The sequence below is a fragment of the Hipposideros armiger genome, unplaced genomic scaffold, assembly GCF_001890085.2.
Source record: "Hipposideros armiger isolate ML-2016 unplaced genomic scaffold, ASM189008v1 scaffold_47, whole genome shotgun sequence".
Classification (NCBI taxonomy): domain Eukaryota; kingdom Metazoa; phylum Chordata; class Mammalia; order Chiroptera; family Hipposideridae; genus Hipposideros; species Hipposideros armiger.
This window is the reverse complement of record NW_017731397.1, coordinates 1,654,550-1,674,014: the sequence shown is the minus strand read 5'-3', so window position 1 is coordinate 1,674,014 and position 19,465 is coordinate 1,654,550. Positions and strand designations below refer to the sequence as shown.

Here is a 19,465-nt window from a genome sequence, read left to right as displayed (position 1 = left end):
CTCTCTATATATATATATATAATGCTGGTTGGAGAAATAAATTTGGGCGGCTGCCAACATGATAGGTACCAGCCTTGGCTAACATAGAGATTTCAATTTAATCAATTTTTTCCATCTTAGTGCCTATAGAAGCTAGAAATATAATGGTTTTTTGGCTGTTAGCTGAGAAATCAAATTCTCTTGTTGGCTGGGATCATTATTAGATCGAGAATCCAGGTCAAAACATAACAAATAATAATAATAACAGTAGTAAACTGCCACCAGCCCCAACACTATGGTACGTGGAGGAATGAAGCAGAAATTATAAATGTAAACATTTGTCAATATCTCCAAATGTTTTTCATCTTACGTTATAACTTGCTTGAAGTCACTGTCACCTGATGGTCTTGTTTAAGAAACAATAACTCAAACATGATATTCTTGGAATGTAGCTTTAAAAAATAATTCCCTTTTTAATTTTTGACTCGAGTTTTCATTTTCATCTGTCGTATCCTTTCCCTGAAGAAATGCAAGGGAAATGTTAAATTCTATCCTCTCCTCCAGGTCCTTCATTATATATGCAAAGGAGAAACTTTCCCGGCTTAGATTTATTGGGATGCAACCACAAGGTTTCTAGGCACAGCCCCCAGAAGATTGGCAACAGCCGCTTTCAAGGGTGCACACTAGGCTTTGTGGAGGTCGACCTTAGCGCAGTGCTTTCCCATTTTTTTTCTCTTTGGGGGAATGAGGACAGGGGGGAAAAATCGAAAAGCAAGGAAGAATTTAAGAAAGTTGTTGCCAGCTTCCTAGGGGGGCATTGCCACCCCCAAAGTCCTGAACTCCATTCTCTGTGTTTGCCATAGTTTTACAGATCTTATAAACACCCTCCAGATATTCAACCAAATCGTATAAATAGTCTTTCTTCAACCTCCACAGAATTGAGGATTTTAAAGCTAATTCAAGGGGTTTTACAAGCCCAACAAATACGGTCATAAAAATGCCATTGGAAAGATATCACATTTTACAAAATGAGATTGATCCATGCGCTGTAAAAGTCAACTGTCTGGAAGGCACACCTCTCAGGCAAGAGAGAGGAGCTCAGGACAGGCTTTTCATGTCCAGTCTGGGAAAGGCCAGGCCTGGGACTGCGGTAAAAGCAATTCAGACGATTTCCTGGAGCCGGCGAGACAACTGATCCCCATTCTGGAGTGACTGCCGGAGGCAGGCCCTGGACCAGTCCGGGGAAAGGCAAAAAAGAGGACACACCCCAGGACACTGTGGGGCGTGGGGCTCCCCGAAACCAAGCACATCAATTATCTTGCAGCCTCGGGCCCAGCAGGACTGCCCTCTGTGCCCGGCTGGGCCAGGGACCCTGGGGTCGCCTGCACCTCTGGAATGAGAACAGAGATCCCACATCTGGGTCTCTCGGTTCTGAGCAGTCCAGGTGGCGGAGGGCGATTCGCTGGGTGAGGGGAGCAGGTCGCACGGCTGGCTTCCGTGCTCAGTCTCACGGTTACTCTTCTGTAGGTCCCTTTCTTGTTGAAACCAGTGATTTCTGGCCTCTGGGTCCCTGGGTTCAAAGGCGGGATGGGGGCGCACAGCTTGTGGGGGTGCTTTGAGGCCAGGCAGTCGCTGGCCATTGATGGGGGGCGATTGGGGACTCAAAGGAGATGTGTTGTTTGTAGGAGGAGGGGGTCCGCGGGGGAAGAGACGACACTTGGCCACGTTCTGGTCAGCTTCAGGTGAGCCTTCCGCCCTAACTGGCTGGCAGGCCCAGGCTCCTGGTGGGAGTGGAGAAGGAGAGGGGGCGGGGGATGCACCGATTCCTAAGGCGCCAGGAGTAAGGACAAGGAAGCTCAGGCCTGGTTTCGCAGAGCCCTTCTCTGGCTCCGGAACCCGCACCCAAGGGTAGGGGAGTGCAGGGGGAGGGGCAAACTCAGGGCCTTGCCGGGAGGGCAGGCCGCACAGAGTCTAGCCGTTCTTGTCACCGACCCTTCGCCCCCCCCCCACGCCCCCGGCGCAGGGCTGTCAGGTTTCCTGTTTGGAGGTGAAAACCAGCAAAAGCTAGCAAGGCAAAAAGGGGAGGAGGAAAGAACGGGCCTGGCGGGCCTGGCGGCGGCACGGATGCCCCTACCCGGGCCTGATCCGAACGCCCCTGCCCCGGCAGTGCCCGCCGCCGGCGTTCGGGAAAGGGAGCCGGGCGGGCCGGCTGTGCGCGCCCATTAATCTGCCGGGCGGGCGGCGGGCGGGCGGGCTGGGGGCTGTTTGTAACTTTGCTGCCTCGGTCGCCGCGGTCCCCGGGGAGCGGGCTCCGGCGCTCGCTCCCATTGGCCACCGCCGCGTCAGCTGGTGCGATTTGCTGCTGTCGCTTTTGGCGTTCGGCCATCCAGAAACAAACCAGTTCGATGACTACTAATAGTTATAGCCAGATGTACTAATACACAACAAATCACAGTCCTGCAGTGGGGCGCGCAAATGAGTTCCTATTTTGTGAATCCCACTTTCCCCGGGAGCCTGCCCAGCGGCCAGGACTCCTTCTTGGGCCAGCTGCCCCTCTACCCGGCCGGCTATGACGCGCTGAGGCCCTTCCCGGCCTCGTACGGGGCGTCGAGCCTCCCGGACAAGACGTACACTTCACCTTGTTTCTACCAACAGTCCAACTCGGTCCTGGCCTGCAACCGGGCGTCCTACGAATACGGGGCCTCGTGTTTCTATTCTGATAAGGACCTCAGTGGCGCCTCGCCCTCGGGCAGTGGGAAGCAGAGGGGCCCCGGGGACTACCTGCACTTTTCTCCCGAGCAGCAGTACAAACCCGACAGCAGCAGTGTGCCGGGCAAAGCCCTCCATGACGAAGGCACCGACCGGAAGTACACGAGCCCTGTTTACCCCTGGATGCAGCGGATGAACTCCTGCGCGGGTAAGGCATTTCCCTGTAGCCCCCCCCAAGAGAGTGGAGGGAGAGGGAGAAGGAGGCAGGGAAAGGAGGAAGGAGGAGACAGAGAAAGTCGACAGAGGAAATAGAAACACAGAAGGAAAGAATGAACAAAGTTTATTTGGCTTTTTAAAAAGAGATTTTGAAAAACCCAACCCATTCCCAATGGGGCAATCAAGCTGTGGAAGAGTGAAGGCAGGCCACTAGTGTCCATGTAAGGTGACACCTTAGGGGAGTGTGTAGGGGTCACTGCCATACTATGTGAGACCCTGTGACAGGGGCAACCTGAAGACAGGGCTAGGATAAATGGGAGGGAGCACCTGGCCACACTGTACCCTGGTAACACCCTGCTCAGGTTCCCAAGCGGAGATGGCTTTCTCACCCACCACTGATAACTCCCCTTCACCTCGCAACCCCTTCTCCTTTCTGCCCTTCAGAAACCCATAGAGAGAGAGGCCCTCATGTGACCTCTTCCAGGGTCTCCCCAAAGCCTTGGAGGGCCACATCCCCAGCCTCAATGTTTTTTTCTCTTTCCTCCCACCCCTCCTCCCCTTTCCACTCAAGTGCTCACTTACAGCCAACTTCTGCCTCCTTCTGGGGCCCTGCCTGAGTCTCATACACCTAGCTTGGGGGATCCCCCCCCCATGGGCCCCTTTGGCACCAGAGCTGACAGCCCATCACAGCCCTACATTTCCAGGTACCCCAGATGGTCCATAGTTCCATCTCTTCGCCCCTGGTTTCAAACAACTCCACAGGGACTCCTTGGAGCAGGACTCAGCCTAACGCGGATTTAAAAACTTACGGTGTTTTGCTTTAAAATCCACTTGTTTTTTTCATGGGAGCTCTGTGTTTCTCCAAAGGGCCACACAATTGGGGGGAATTTACAAAGATTTGAGAAGGCTGACCATTTTGATTTTCCCAAAAGCGTGTTGAGTCTCGACATGGCTGGCCACAGTAACATGTTCACAGAGATCTGTGTGTGAATATGAAGTGTGTACCCTACTCACACAGTGTTCCACACGGACCACTCGCATACACACACACACACTACCCCCACAAAAACACGACTTAGGTACCCCGAATTAAGAATGCTTATTATATTCTTTTGCTTGTAATGGTTTCTTACAGAACAGATTTTTCAAAAACAGTAACTTCCCACCCCAAGTTGTTTTAGGTGGAAAATATCTCGCTTGGTATGAAATAATCTTCTCCCATCCATCCGGCTTTCGGCCCAAGATGTAGTGGGAGAAGATGGAGTGGAGGCGGGTGGTTTCCAGCCCAGAGGCCCAGAGCGCTGGGTGCGGGGCTGACTTCTTCGGCTGCCCGATCCTGGCTCACCGGCGCCTGGCCATTTCTACCCGCAGGTGCTGTGTATGGGAGTCACGGGCGCCGAGGCCGCCAGACCTACACGCGCTACCAGACGCTGGAGCTGGAGAAGGAATTTCACTTCAACCGCTACCTGACACGGCGCCGCCGCATCGAGATCGCCAATGCGCTCTGCCTCACCGAGCGCCAGATCAAGATCTGGTTCCAGAACCGCCGCATGAAGTGGAAAAAGGAAAATAAACTCATCAATTCCACACAGCCCAGTGGGGAGGAAGCTGAGGCAAAGGCGGGCGAGTAGACGCCTGGGTAAGGACCAGGCCAGCGCCGCAACCTCCCTTGGCTTTGCCCCCTTGCCTTTGCCTGCTCCCCAACTTTTCTCCCCGCCTGCTCCCATCCGGGGGGGTCTCCGCAGCTTCAGGGGAGCCCAGGGCTTTGCAAACGCCTGAGCATTTATTTCTTATCAAAAAAATAATAATAATAGAAGAAGAAAGAAAAAAAGAAAAGAAGAAAGAAAGAAAAAAACCACACACACAGCCAATCCCAGCGGTGGAGCGAGTCGCAATGCACCCACAGCCCCGCTCTCCAAGGCTGCTCAAGCCCGCTCCGGATCCCAGGGCGCGCCCCAAATTCGTCTCTGGCTCTTGTACTAGCGCCTGTGCACGCCCCTGAGCTCGGGACGCGGGGTTTCTGGAGAGGAAAGAACCCCGGGACCGAGCCCCTTTTGATGTCTGGGCGTTTTGGCCTCGATTCCTTGCCATCAAGTCCCGGAGGGCACCACCAAATCGACTCGGGCCACTGCAAACAGAGGGCCTAAAGGCTGGGGCCCCATCACTGCGGTGGCCTTCCAGGCAGCCCCCAGACAGGAAGAAGCGCGAGGAACAAAGGGGGCCCTGAGAGAGCCTAGTCTTTCAGCCCTGCGCGCAACCGTCCGTGGAAGAGAAGCAGCCTCAGCCTCAGCCTCAGCCTCAGCCGAGCCCAGTCAACCTGGGCGCGGGTGGAACTTTACAGCCCCGGGAGCGACTGGGTTCCCGAAGGACCCGGGCTTCGGATTCCCGCTCCTTGCCTCCGATCGTGCCGGTGCTGCCACCACAGCAGCTTTCAGGACCTAAGGAGGGGCCCAGGGCCGTGGGAGCGGCAAGAGTTCTGGTTTCCAAACGTGCCAGGGGCGCCTGCGACGCTGGGCCTCCAGCGAGGAGATCCCCCCATGCCTTTCGGCTATATTCGTGGTTTACTTTCGTCTTTCAGATCCCAGGAAAATAACTACGGAGATACTACTGCCACGAAATGCTTTCCTTAGCGCGCTCATTTTACTCCTGGAGGTTTAAGCAAGACCCTAATAACTCGGCCCACGGATCCCCAGCCCCCAAGCAGCTTCTGTGGCTGCGGGGAGCCTGGGCCCACTCGCTGGGTTCACAGAGAACCCTTCGACTTGGGGCCCGGGTGGCTAGAGGAAAAGGACCCAGTGCTGAAGATTCTCCAGGCTGGATACTTAAAACAAATCAAATAGCAAACTAACGACGTGAAAACCATATTTACACGAAAGAAAAATCGAAACTGGTTATAAAAGTGTATGGAATTTGACCTCGCCTCGGAGAAGCACTACACAAAAGCTATCTTTAATAGACGCCTGTCATTTAAGAGCGGCAGGGACACTGTCCCTCATGCGCTCGCAAAAACAGAGCCATAATTGTAGCTGCTGCTGTGGGCAGGATTTATTTCTCCAATTGGCTAAATGGCCTCCCCCCTCCCCCGAAGGTGATATCTGTATTTTCAAATTTCAGAGCTGCCGGCACCACGGGCAGAACCGACCCCCAACCTCGACACAAAAATAAGAGGGGCTACACAGCGGGGAAATAAAGTTGTTGTAAATAAAATCCAAGTCACCATCTTCCCCCAGTCCTCTGCATCCTCGCCGGGCACGCGATCGGCAGCTGACGGCCTCACAATTGGTACATCCTAATGGAACTGCGAGGGAAATGCAATAATTTTGCCATAATGGGCTGTAACCTCAATTCGACCCCGGCCCTTGCAGCCCCGGGTCGGAAGCGGGGCGATGCGCCCTGCCTCCAGCGGGTGGCGCTCGAGTCCGACTGAACGGCGGCGGCGGGCGGCGGGCACGCGCCTGGGGCGCGCGCGCCACCCCTCTTGCCTCCACCCAACTCCCCCATTAGTGCACGAGTTTACCTCTAGAGGTCATCAGGCAGGATTTACGACTGGACAACAAAAGCACGTGATTCGAAGTCGTACCCCATATTTGGGTGCCTACGTAGGAGGGAACCAAGTACATGTCCCAGTCATTTCCATAATTCATCATAAATTGTGCAAGGGTGCTATAGACGCACAAACGACCGCGAGCCACAAATCAAGCACACATATCAAAAAACAAATGAGCTCTTATTTTGTAAACTCATTTTGCGGTCGCTATCCAAATGGCCCGGACTACCAGTTGCATAATTATGGAGATCATAGTTCCGTGAGCGAGCAATTCAGGGACTCGGCGAGCATGCACTCCGGCAGGTACGGCTACGGCTACAATGGCATGGATCTCAGCGTCGGCCGCTCGGGCTCCGGCCACTTTGGCTCCGGGGAGCGCGCCCGCAGCTACGCGGCCGGCGCCAGCGCGGCGCCCGCCGAGCCCAGGTACAGCCAGCCGGCCACGTCCACGCACTCGCCTCCGCCCGACCCGCTGCCCTGCTCCGCCGTGGCCCCCTCGCCCGGCAGCGACAGCCACCACGGCGGGAAAAACTCCCTGGGCAACTCCAGCGGCGCCTCGGCCAACGCCGGCAGCACCCACATCAACAGCAGAGAGGGGGTTGGCACAGCGTCCGGAACCGAGGAGGACGCCCCCGCCAGCAGCGAGCAGGCGAGCGCGCAGAGCGAGCCGAGCCCGGCGCCGCCTGCCCAACCCCAGATCTACCCCTGGATGCGCAAGCTGCACATAAGTCATGGTAAAGCCAGCCTTTTCCTAAATCCACGCGGCCGCGGGGACGCAGCACTCGGTCCCCCTCTCTCCTTTACCGCCCTCTCTCCCCGTCTCTCTCCTGGTCTCGCCTCTTCCAGCCCTCTGGAGCCTCTCCCCGCCGGTCTCCTTCCCTGCCTTCCTCCTTCCTCCTTCCTCCTTCCTCCTTCTCTTCTCTGCAGCGCCCAGAGCTCGCAAGTGGAGGTGAGGGGAGAGGGCCGATTGCCAGGCAAGTTTAGACGTTGAAAGGGGGGAAAGGAAAAAGAACATGTCGAACCCCAGCGCCTCGGAACGCGCTCCCGGGTCAGGCCAGCCGAGCAGGGCGCAGAAGAGGTACAGGATGGCAGTAGGGGCCGTGAATCGGGCTTGTCAGGGCTGATAATTTATGAGGACTACGCTGGGGAAACAGCGTTACTAATTAGAGTCCCCAAAAAGGGGCTTGGGGGGGAATAATCCAGGCGAGAGCCGGCGGGATTCTGAAGTTTGGGGGCAGGAGGGAAAGCAGGAAAGGAAAGGGAAGAAAAAGAAAGCAGGCGCCCCAAGCGTGCAGGCTGGAACAGGAGGCGGCTTGCAGGGTTGGAACTTTAAGGGAGGGTGACCTGGAGGCCACTTGGACGCTCAGAAAAGGGCCTTGCTTTGGTGGGTTTCTGAGCGGTAGGCAGCCTCGGGGGGGCTGTGCCCCCGCCTCAGGGCGCCTAGGGCAGGGCCAGAGGGCAGGAGAAGGGTGAGGGGAAAGCCAGGCGATCCTCCGGGACGCGGCTCCAGCCTCGGATGGGCCGATTGTTCCCAGAGTCCAAATCGTATTGTTTTCTTTCTAGAAAGGAAGAGGGAAGGAAATTCGGGAGGGGTGGGAAGGCGAGGAGGGAGGACTTGTTGAGCTTTTCTCCCCTGTTCCCTGTTCAGGACCCTGGCTCGTCCAGCTGGCAGACTTTTGGTAATCAGGGGTTGAGGAGTTGGTGGCTAAACCGCTGACTTTTCTGTTGCAGACAACATAGGTGGCCCGGAAGGCAAAAGGGCCCGGACGGCCTACACGCGCTACCAGACCCTGGAGCTGGAGAAGGAATTCCACTTCAACCGCTACCTGACCCGCCGAAGAAGGATTGAAATAGCACATGCTCTTTGCCTCTCCGAGAGACAAATTAAAATCTGGTTCCAAAACCGGAGAATGAAGTGGAAAAAAGATAATAAGCTGAAAAGCATGAGCATGGCGGCGGCGGGAGGGGCCTTCCGCCCCTGAGTATTTGAGCGTTTAAAGTACTGAGCAGTATTAGCGGATCCCGCGTAGTGTCAGTACTAAGGTGACTTTCTGAAACTCCCTTGTGTTCCTTCTGTGAAGAAGCCCTGTTCTCGTTGCCCTAATTCATCTTTTAATCATGAGCCTGTTTATTGCCATTATAGCGCCTGTATAAGTAGTTCTGCTTTCTGTTCATCTCTTTGTCCTGAATGGCTTTGTCTTGAAAAAAAATAGATGTTTTAACTTATTTATATGAAGCAAGCTGTGTTACTTGAAGTAACTATAACAAAAAAGAAAAGAGAAAAAAAAACACACAAAAAAGTCCCCCTTCGACCTCGTTTAGTGCCAATGTTGTGTGTTGCACTCCAGTTGTTTAACTGCATGTGAGTGGAAGTGTTCCTGTCTCAATAGCTCCAAGCTGTTAAAGATATTTTTATTCAAACTACCTATATTTCTTGTGTAATTAATGCTGTTGTAGAGGTGACTTGATGAGACACAACTTAACTTGTTTGACGTGTAGTGACTAGTGACTCTGTGACGAAAACTGTGACTCCGAGCGGTGTGTCCCTGCGTGCCTTTGTAGGACCCTTTGCACGAACTCTGGAAGTGGCTCTTATAAGCGCAGCTTCAGTGATGTATGTTTTTGTGAACAAAGTTACAAATATTGTCCAAGTCTGGCTGTTTAAGCAAACTGTGATCAGCTTTTTTTTTTTTTGTATTTGTTTTTAAGGAAAAAAAATACTGACTGGAAACAAAAAATAAACTTTCTATTGTAAGTTCTCTTGGTCTGGTTTGTGCCCAATAGTGCGCTGCTCTTTCTGCTCTTCTGTCTGTCTGTCCAGTTCTGAGAGTGGGTGAGTCTGAGGCCACCTGAGCAGCCTGCCTGTGCAAGGAGACCTCAGACCAACACTCTGACCCACCGCCTCCTTAACTACCTCTGACCCATCAGAAAGTTCAGGGCAGAAGGTGGAAAAGCTGTAGGTGGTTCCAAAGCCTGAGTCCAACCTGCCCATCCCTGAGGAAACCAAGTTAACTTGCTGGGTACAAAAAATAAAAATAAAAGAGGAAGAGAGCGAAAGGAAGAAAAGCCTAGGGCTTTGTTAGTGGCCCTCTGGGCCCACATAGATGCTGCCTCTTTCCTAAGACCATCCTGGGCCTCCACTTGAAGAGGCTGCTATGCCAAGTTGTGGTCCCCAAACCTTCCCCAACCGACACAGACACCCCTTCCCACTCCTCACCCTAAACCCAGTTGGCTTCTTTTGCCACAATTAATTTGCTACAAATGGAAGGTACTTACCCCATCTTAGCTCGATTGGGAAAACTCCTCAGAGCAGCTAAAGCGCAACTAGAGATTTGCACATTTACCGACTGCTTACACTGATGCCGTCTTTCCTTTTAAAAGTTATAAAACAGTAAACTTTATAAGCCCCAGTTCCGGCTATATGACATTTGGGTGCCAAATGAATAGGGTTTTGTCTATGAATTAGATCGTAAAATCATCCATAGCACAGACAGATCGGCTCACTGGCTATAAAACGTCACGTGGGGCCATTAAAGTAAGTTTTATGGTTTTGGGGAGTTGACATCCAACATTATATACCACATAACATATAATCTCACTGACGCTGGACTCCATTTGACTCTTTTGCAGGCTACGTGTGCTGCCTGGTCATTCAAATTGTCAATTTTAGGTCCAGAAGTGTCCAAACCACAAGTTCTCAAAACTCTCTGAAAAATGGCTCCCTTCGAGTTAAGGTAAGTTCGCCTCCTGAGCGCTTTCAAGTTTATTTGTACTCTGGAAACTTTCTTCCTTGATCTTGCTTTTTCTATTTCTCTGGCTCAATAACTCTGAGGTTGCCTCTGAATTCAAAAGGGGAGAGCAAACTTTTCCTCTGCTTCCCTGATCAGAGCTAGGAGCCTTGTCTGCGGAGCCACCACGGTGAGCAGCGCCTGTAGCCGGGCTGCATCCCCGGGCCTAACTTTAATTGTTGCACCACCGCGGATGTTAATGACTTCCGCTGCTCTCGCCGGCGTGCAAATAGACGATTTTTGTGTGCGAATGAGCCAGTGTGTGGAGACTTGGCAGGGCCGGCCCCCCATTCCTGGGCTGGCGGGTCCCGGGTCTTCGGGGGGTCGCGGAGCCCTGGGGTGGGGGCTGGGCGACAGTGGGGCGCGGGGCCGCGGGCGCCGAGGGCCGTGCTGCGCTTGGGAGTGCTTGGAGTTTGAAAGAAAGGCCCGGGCAGGGCCGAGGCGGACTCTGGCGGGATTCCTTACGGGGCTGTGGCAATATGTCTTCGCGGGCCTGGGTCTTTTGGCAGCACTGAATTGAGGCGGCTGCCTTCGGGGCAGGGTTTTAGGCTGGCTGGGGAGATCTGGAGGGTGTCAGAGGACGGCGAGGAGCGGGCCGCACCTCCAGGCTGGGCCCCTCGGTTGCCAGGCCGAGGCCAGGACGCTAGCGCCCACTGGACGCTGGGGGACTTCGGGTCCCCACCTGGGGGTATGGTTCACCACCCCCTCCCCCGCACCCGGGACCAGGCCCTGAACCTTGCAGGCCTGCACGTTCGTTTTATTTCGATGGCACTGTTCTCACCCGCCTGTGAGTCTGAAGCAATAAACTTTATGGCCGGATTTAACTTTAGTGTTTGAATCCCCAGGCTAAATGAAAGGAGTTAAAGCGCTTTCTTTTCTTCCGCCTTGCCTTTCTTCTCCCTCTCTTCTTTCCTTTTCCTCTCCTCCTTTGTAGAACTAAACTATCTACCTATAGGACCCTCAAAAGGCAAAACAGGCGTCCCCCTAGATAACACTAAAGATGAGAGAAATTCACTTTCCCTTAACATGCAGGGGAAATTCTTCCAAACTGTGCCCTAAAGTTTGGGGGGAAATGGAGGTGTCTTCAATGCCCAACTTAAAAGTCCCCAGAGCCATTAGATTGTTTTCCCTGACACGTCATAAAGGGTAGTTTAGGGAAGAAATCGGTCGTTTGTCATTAGGAGATTTCCGCCTTTCTTTTGTTAGCTGCTCTTACTGTTTGATCCCAGGAAATTTACATAATCTATGATTTCCAAAACAGTCCCCAATATTGCACCAACGGGTGAAGTAAGGTGAAATAAATTTTTCCTGGGTGCAATTCCAGCTTGGCCTCAGTCACCCCCTCTGGCCCCAACCCCCCACATTCTTCAGTGGCAAAGCTGTGGCTGGGGACGCTGTAGCCTTTCCTGGGGTCTTTCTCTGGATGGGCACCCACAAGAGACCTACCAGATTTCCCCCTATCCCATCTGAGGAATTAAGCCAAATTCTTCAACACAGAAATGAAACAAAAAATGGGACCTTGGGTCTCCAAATGTGTTTCTCCTTAGGAACTGGGTAGTTTTCTGCAAGTGCTAACTGGTAAACATATATACTAGCTGCTTAAAGTGAAAAACTTTAAAGTATTAATTTGAAATTTCAACAAACTTTATTGTGCAGAGGCCACTTACACTCAAAATAAGTCTAACAGATGTCCCCAAAGTCAGAGGTCCAAAAAGCAAAACCTGGGAAGTTTTGGAAAAATCGAAACCCTCCCACCAGTCCCACATCTCTTGAATAATGAGTGGCAAGGCGAATCCCTGAAGTCATTGTGTGTAACCTGTTAAAGTGAGCATTGCTACTGCAACACTCAAGAAAATGTGTCTGCATCTTAGTGGGAACCAGAGTAGAAACACTTATTTGGGTTCTCTTTTATTATTTTATGCGTTTGTGAGAATTCCTGGAGTCTTTGTTTTGCTGCTCAGAGTTTTGAGTTCTTTATTGGAAAGTATTGAGTGAAGGTTTTGTTTTAGTGGCTCATTTGGTGATCTTGCTTGAGTAATTTCTTGGTGACTAAAATTAGTAGCAGAAAAAAGAGTGATAGGGCTGCTGGCAGGTTCACTTGAGTCACTTGCCTGGAGGAAGCAGCCACACTACCTCCGTGGCCACATCCCACCCTGGGGTGTGGAAATGGGCAGAAAGGCTGTGGGACCCATAGCCAGCATCACACAATATAGAGACTCTTTCCCATGATTTAAGAGAACTAGAAGCTATAAATATTGTCAGCTTGCTTATTTCTGTCTGTTGTAATCTTCATACAACTTGAGAGTTTAAGGAGTAGGCCAACTCACATGGAGTTAAATGACTTTTTAAAAAATAACAGCATTCAGTCAGACCTATGTGAGAATTATTAGAGGAATTTTTTCCTTGCTTCCTATTTTCATAAGAAGCGTAGTAAAGAGCATGGCTGGTTCTCTGCTCGTTTTGTAGATAAGTTCTTTCTCCTCCTGCGTTCTTTTGGGTTGTTGTTGCAGAGGAACTTACTTAGGGAAAAAAAATCTCTGTCATTGAGGGCTTTATGAAGACATCCAGCCTGAGCCGGTGGCAGAGGTGTCTGTCTGTGCTCCTCATCTTGTAAAAGGAGAAGGTGTCCGCAATGTGCAGGGCCCGGTTTGTTTCTACAAGCTGAAGAGACAATATTTCCTGAACTATAAATATAATAGGAAGCTTCTGGTCACACTCACTTAGGGGTTTGTTAGGGTTTCCATGGTCTAATTTCACAACATTATGCCAAGATTCCTTTTCTCTCTGCTCTTTCCCCTGCTTCATTGTTGGCAGCTCTGGGAGAGCAAGACAGAATTTTCTACCAGAAACAAGTCATGTTCATTTGTTGAGATGTGAAGAGTATTATATCCAAACAATTAGTGAGGGGAGAGCAAATTACATCCTGAAAGATGGGCTATTACAGAGGAAAACAATCCTTTTAACTTAAAAGATGCCCTTCAAAGCCTCTCCCCCTGCCTTAGCTTGGGAGTCTGTCCGAGGTTTGCCCACCATGGAGAGTGCAGAGCAGTGTGGGCTCCATCCCTCTGGCTTCTAAGGCAGAATTTCTTTCTAGTCAATGACGAAACTATACATGGGGCTTCCAGACGGGGCTAAGGGGGTCAACCTAGGCTCCTGCCCCTGTAGGAGTGGGGAGCCACAGTCCTCTTCATCCCAAACCCCAGGACTGGAAGATCTGCCTAGGTTTGTTTTGTTTGGTGTTTTTCACAAAGAAAGCTGTCCTTCTCCCACCAGGCCCCCTCCCCACAAACTGGTCTTTTCAATAATAATATTTGTTATGAAGGTTATTGGGTAATTATTGCGATTTTGTGAAGCAGCCCTTGCTGGAGGTGAAGTCTGTCATCGCCTAACAAATGACGCCCGCGCAGTTCACTGCCAGGTTAAGTAAATGCAGAGAAGATAAATCTGCACACCCTAGGAATCGCCAGCAGAGCACGCTTTAGTACAAGTTCACAGTCAACTCGCCTGCCTGGGCCAGCTTGCCCAACAATTAAGGCTGCGTCTTTATTTTTAAATAAAGGGAAAAAAAATGTCTCCAACTTTCATGACCTGCTTTCTCCCCATCTTCTTTTTTCTTTCACTTTTTGGGAGGTTCCCCTATCCTATGCCACATTTTCCTTGTAAATGTAATGACGAGTTATTTCAAAATAATCTCGTTCCTATTTTAAGTGCTGACATAAAGAGGTAGGAAGCTGATTTGACAGGAAATACAGTCAGGAACACACAAAAATATCCAATGCACCCTCTTATGCCAGAAGGCAGTGGCAGAAGTAGGGCGTCCCTGAGATCCTGTGAGGGGCCCTTCCCCTGAAAGAAGAGGCAGAGCTTTGTATATCTTTGTGGTTAGTGAGTTGCAACTGCAGGTCAAAAAGTTGAGGGTCAAAAGTTTACGTTGTGCAGCACTCTTAGTCATCTGCCCAGACAGAGTTTGATGTCAATGTTAGAGCTGCGATCTTGACTATCAGCACAAAAGATAAAATGGCTCAGAGTGACGCGTGTATCACGGTATGGACTCCAGGTGAACCCTAGTGGTTGAATGACCTCAATTACGGAGAAAAGGATAGAAAATTCCTCTTTTCAAGAGTAATACATGCTGTATTTCATCTTGAATTATCGCTCCCACTCTAAGGGAATAGCAGCAGGTAAATAGGCATACATTACTGAAACACCAACACCTTAGAGGTTGGAGAACCAGGAGTCTGTGGGTTTGTCACAAAATTAAAAAGCTCAAAACTCGTCAGTGGGCCTTTAAGAAATAATGTAGCAAGTTTCCAATGTTTATCATCCCTTCAAGGGCAAAGAGAATGGGTAGGAAACTTCTTTTATTTGAAAATGGTGATTTTTAATTGACCAGTTGTTTCTTTTTAGTACGTATAATGATTCCTAAAGTGTGTGAGAACAAGGGTAAACCCAGGCACTTCTTGGAAAATGTATTCTTTGCCATTTTCAAACACAGGATGCTTTTTCTGAAATACCCTCTAAACGCAAAGAGTTTTTAGAGCTGGGAAGGGGAAGAAGGAAGGGGAAACCTGCCCCCCTCGAAGGCACAGGGTTCCTCCACCCCTCCACCAGTGAGACAATGCTTATTGGTACCATGAAAATGTCCCTGAAGTTGGAAATTTTTCATTATGTTTACTGTTAACCCTACACTGAATGTAAGAGAAATGCTACAATCTAGAAGTGAACAAACTGTAAAGAACATGGCCATTGGACTAGGAAGGTGGAATCCGCAAATGCCAGACCACTGTGACAGGTTTCTATTCTCCAGAAAATATTCTTTAAAAATACATTTGGAATAAAAGCTAAGGACAGGGGGAGCAAGCTAAGGAGGAAGGGTGGGAGAGTAGAAAAAAAAAAGGAACAGTGTGTTAAGGAAGCTGACTGGAACTCTGCCTCCTGTGTGCATCGCAACTGGAGAGCTAAACAATATATACATATTTTTATGCCCCTATATTAACTGTAAGTGTTGGTGCCATTAGAATCTATTTTCTGGGGGACACAGTTCCGTTCTCTATGTGTTGATCTTTAAGTAACCATTGTAGGAAAGCAGAGAAGAGAAAGATGAACATTTGTTTCTAGGTTTTTCTGTTTAACTTTGGAGATAAGCTAATTCAACTACACACAATGTAGGCTCTTGCAGGGATGTTTAAGATCACCCCAATATGTTCTGGTTGATTGGATTTCCTGGTGCCAGGTCCGTTCAGTGGCAAATATTTCCTAAACACTGCCTTCATGGAAGTAATCAGATTGCTTCCACTGTGCGATGTGTAAAGTTTTCACTCTGGCCAAGAGCTTGAAGCCAAATGGGGGGTGTGCCAGATGAAAATAGAAGAAAGGGAACAACTGTGGTGATTACTGTTACAGCAGTGAACACTTCACCACATCTGGGCTAGCAAAATGAAGAAAACTGAAACCCCCCTCTATTACTCACCAAGACAATTATGTGTCTCTCTCTTAAGAGAAAAACTTGTTATTGTATTATTGGTTAAAAACGTTCCACGCCTTAGAAACATGTTAGCTTCAACAATCACAGACACCTCTTAGCTAGTTTTTACAGTAAAAGGTACCTACAAAGGTTATTGCTTTTAGTGCTTTTTTATTTGGAGAGTTTTGATCTTTAGGCCTCTCACACGAGCCTAGTTAAAATTCATGTGTAATCCGAATATAAATTTCAATCCTTATGCCTGGGTCCTGCACATAATTATAAACCACTACAAGGAAATTACCCCCAAACAATTAATTGGTCAAATGGCTGATAAAATATTGCTTCTCTAAAATCATATGCCTAGTGTGGGTGGGGAGAAGCCTTCAAATGCCACTACCAGGCATTTTGAAATTCAGCCATTTCTGTGTGCGCTTCCAGAGATGTGCTTCAGATAGAGAACAGTCAGTCTGAGGGGCTCTCACTCTAAAGAACAAAGGACAAATACAGTCAATACATTCCGTAACGTTTACATTTCCTTTGCTTTCCCCACGTTGGTTTTTCCTGAGAAGGAGTGACCTGGGCAAAGCACCCTGCTCTCTAAAAGACACTGTATAGACCTTTTAGAAGCGCAAAGTCCAAGGCCGAGGTGAACTTCAGGTCAGCGCGTCTAACAAATATGAAAATGTCGGCTGGTGAAGGGCGCGCCTTGTGATTTAACAAAGACTGTCAATGTGTAAGATTAATAAGAAACAAAATGCGCACGGTGTCACTGTTCGGTCACTTTGAAACTTGGGACAGGGTTGCATTCAAGAGGGAAGGCTGTTCCAAATATATTCAAAATGATTCAAATCAGATTCAAACTAGGCTGCAAACACTGCCTTCCTCTCGCCCTCCCTCTCCCTTGGACTCCCTTCGCTCTCCTTCTCCATCTGGGATTCGAGGACATGATGAAAAGTTATTTCACTTAATGGGATTTTAAGAAAGCTTTTGTTGGGAATATATGTTATCCCTGCACGTGGAAATGAGCAAATGTGCTTACCAGTTTCCCAAGAAAAGGATAACGCTTTCACCCTGCTTGGGACTAGAGCCAGTTGGTGTGCGAAGATTAGCATGCTCCCTCTCTGCTCCATTTCAGAGCATCCCATCTTTTACTCGGGCGAGATGCTGCTGGTAAACTTCAGTTTATTTATTAATTGAGTTAGTTTCTTCCTGGCTTTCCTTTGGTATCTTGGATCTTATGTAAAGGCAAGAGGTTTTTTTTAAATGGTTTTTTTTTCCAAAATGTTATTTGATTCAATGGAATGATGCTATGGTTTGCACAGAGAGATTGTGGAAGGATCAGAAAAGGTACTGAGATTGTTTATTACAGCCATAAATCTTGCAGTAAAATGTCAAAATGTCGGTGTGTGAGATAACACTTGGTGGTCCTGGCTCCGTTTGTGTTTATGATAGGAACCACAAAGACAAGTTACAGGCCTTGGGGGATTCTGTGTAAGCCCATCTTCCTAAAGTAATAGAACCACATGAAACACAGGCGCAGTTAACGCGTTTAGGTTAACCATATACAAAACAGTGTCCGTGCCTTGTTAATATTTTAAAATTGAAACCTGGTAGAAGATTCTGAGGCTAAACAACATGAATTTTGTGTTTTAGTGTCTGTAAATAATATTAAACAGACATGGTTAAGACCCTAGTACTCGTGACATGAGATCGGCAAAATTTCCTTGTCATGTTTTTTTTCTCCGCCTGAAGCTTAGAGGGCCCAGTTTTGTAAATTATATTATGTAGGTATATTATTCATATTATATACATTCAGTATATGTGTATATATTATTTTTTCTTGCTGTAGAGAGATACTGGTTTAGGCAGCTGTATCACAGGCTAGATTTCCCCCCCGAGTCTAGAGAGGTTGTCTAAAGATTACACTCAGCGTTGGTTTCTGTCTGTGGCTCAGATTTCATTAAAAATTTTTTTCAGGGTGCCTCACGTCGATGGACAGCACTCTTCACAGACACACAGTCAATGTGGAAAACCTCTTTGTACCACTTCAGGGTGATTCCAGTTAGAAAGCTAACATGATCCCTTTTTTAACCTCTTTTCCTAAATTAGTTTAAAGATTAGTCCCATATAATAGGCATTATGTGGCTAAGCATTAAATGACTATCCATCAAATGGATATTCCAGTATTTAGTAACTCATATGAGTAACCGATATAAATGAAGATAGAATTGACATTCCTTTTGAAGTGTCTCCAGGCTTAGGCTATAACTTTCCTTGTCTGCTTTCCAGACTCAGTTGTGAGACGCTGTTTGAGCTGTTCTTTGAAAAATCAAATAAGGTGCACCAGCTGAAAAATCCTTGCTTTGCATGCCAATATGAAAGTATTTTCAGAATGGTGACTATGCTAATTTGCACTGCTTTAATCTAGGCTGAAAGTAGAAGATCTAGGTGTGTCTGTTACTCAGAAAAGTAAAGAATTCAAGTATAAGGCATCAGTATTTACTTCAAAGATCAACATTAGGTAGAATTAATAAGTAATTTATTTGTTAATAGTGTAATTAGTTTACCTATCAAATTTCAATTACCAAATGGCAGGTAACCGTCCTCTCTCTCCCTTTTCAGAGCTACTATTATCGTTAATATGCTAATTTTCAGCAATTCAGAAATTATAGGCTGTCCTGTAAATATAACTAGCCTCAGATTCAGCCTGAGAGAGCAGCATTCAAAAGGCAAAACGTAAAATTCTTAGCGGGAAAAGACCCGTCAGCGATCAGACTGGACACAGTACCTAGTCTATCCTTAGCTTGTTTTTTGTTTGGGAATTGTTCTGAAATAGGAAGTTGTTGGTGTCAAGCTTGATTTTGTGGAGGCGTCGTTTCTATCCATTCCCACCCTTGGGCCACCTTCTCTCTCACAATCGCACATAGTAAATGGCGAGCATGTTTTAACTCTCACATCGACACCTTCATCAAATCAGGTTCTGATCTTTCTTGGAAAAAAGAACCCCAAATAGATTCTGTTGCTAAAAGAAAGAGAAAATGAAAAGTGCCCATCTAATTATATGGGCATAGCCTCGCTTTCTATCCTCCGGCTGCTCACCCATCCACCCTCTGCAGCTCCTGATCCGCTTCTCAAACCCGGGGATCTTGTGCGCGGACGCGGCGAACACGATGTGGGGCAGGGGACCAGCTAGTGAGAAAATGGGTCTGCTGGCCTCATTCGTGTTACTACGGGACCAGGATTAGAGCCAGAATCCCCCCTTGGCCCTGACACCATTTCTTTCCCCAGTCGGCCTCGAACCCTGGAGGACGCCAGGCCCAGATAGGCTGGGCCGGAGGTCAGCGCTGGGCCACGGGCGCCCGGCTGCCCTGAGGCCTAGGCCAAAAGCAGGGCACGCATCGGGCATGGCCTGGGCATCCCACAGGACCTGACGCCTGACGGGCCAGGTATTCCCAGCGGGATTCAAAGTTGGGGGGTTGGGGGGGGGCCAGAGCGCCAGTTCCCTCCTTCCGCCTGGGGCTGGACAGCAGTATCCATCATCTCCCGCACGCTTCCTGATCCGGGTCCGCGCGCGCGGCGCGCCCATTGGCGGGGGCGGGTCACGTGGGGGTACGGGGCGGGGCACGCGCGAGGCCGAGACGGAAAGCGCGCGCGCGCGGGCGCGGGCGGGGGGAAGAGCGGCGCGAACTTTGGTGGCATTGGCGGCGGCGGGAGGGGGAGGGGTGGGCGCTTGACAGCGGGGGAAGGGCAGGGTGCGGAGGA

At 49.5% G+C, this 19,465-nt stretch overlaps 2 protein-coding genes across 4 annotated transcripts; both read left to right on the top strand.

The window, feature by feature from the left end:
* Nucleotides 1-1,729: 1,729 nt before the first annotated feature.
* Nucleotides 1,730-19,050, top strand: HOXA6 (homeobox A6). Of its 3 annotated transcripts, XR_002123709.1 has the most exons (4): nt 1,730-2,896; nt 4,276-4,543; nt 10,082-10,185; nt 18,992-19,050. XR_002123709.1 is itself a non-coding variant. In XM_019639938.1 (3 exons), the coding sequence occupies exons 1-2, from the start codon at nt 2,455-2,457 to the stop codon at nt 4,533-4,535; spliced, it is 702 nt and encodes a 233-aa protein (XP_019495483.1). In that variant the 5' UTR covers nt 1,730-2,454; the 3' UTR covers nt 4,536-4,543; nt 10,082-10,493. The 3 variants fall into 3 exon arrangements, 2 of the variants coding, with proteins under 2 accessions (XP_019495483.1, XP_019495481.1); XM_019639938.1 differs by lacking the exon at nt 18,992-19,050 and having other exon boundaries at nt 10,082-10,493; XM_019639936.1 differs by lacking the exons at nt 10,082-10,185; nt 18,992-19,050 and adding an exon at nt 8,183-8,271.
* On the top strand, nt 4,553-8,684 carry HOXA5 (homeobox A5). Its single transcript, XM_019639934.1, has 2 exons — nt 4,553-7,185; nt 8,183-8,684. Exons 1-2 carry the CDS (start codon nt 6,291-6,293, stop codon nt 8,431-8,433), a joined length of 1,146 nt encoding a protein of 381 aa, XP_019495479.1. The 5' UTR covers nt 4,553-6,290; the 3' UTR covers nt 8,434-8,684.
* Nucleotides 19,051-19,465: the final 415 nt, after the last annotated feature.

Excerpts from the sequence above, each read along its gene's own strand:
- HOXA6 (XM_019639938.1), top strand. The coding sequence starts at position 2,455 with ATGAGTTCCTATTTTGTGAATCCCACTTTCCCCGGGAGCCTGCCCAGC. Across the intron at positions 2,897-4,275 it reads GCGGATGAACTCCTGCGCGG|GTGCTGTGTATGGGAGTCAC; the intron begins GTAAGGCATTTC and ends TTCTACCCGCAG.
- HOXA5 (XM_019639934.1), top strand. The coding sequence starts at position 6,291 with ATGCGCCCTGCCTCCAGCGGGTGGCGCTCGAGTCCGACTGAACGGCGG. Across the intron at positions 7,186-8,182 it reads CAAGCTGCACATAAGTCATG|ACAACATAGGTGGCCCGGAA; the intron begins GTAAAGCCAGCC and ends TTTCTGTTGCAG.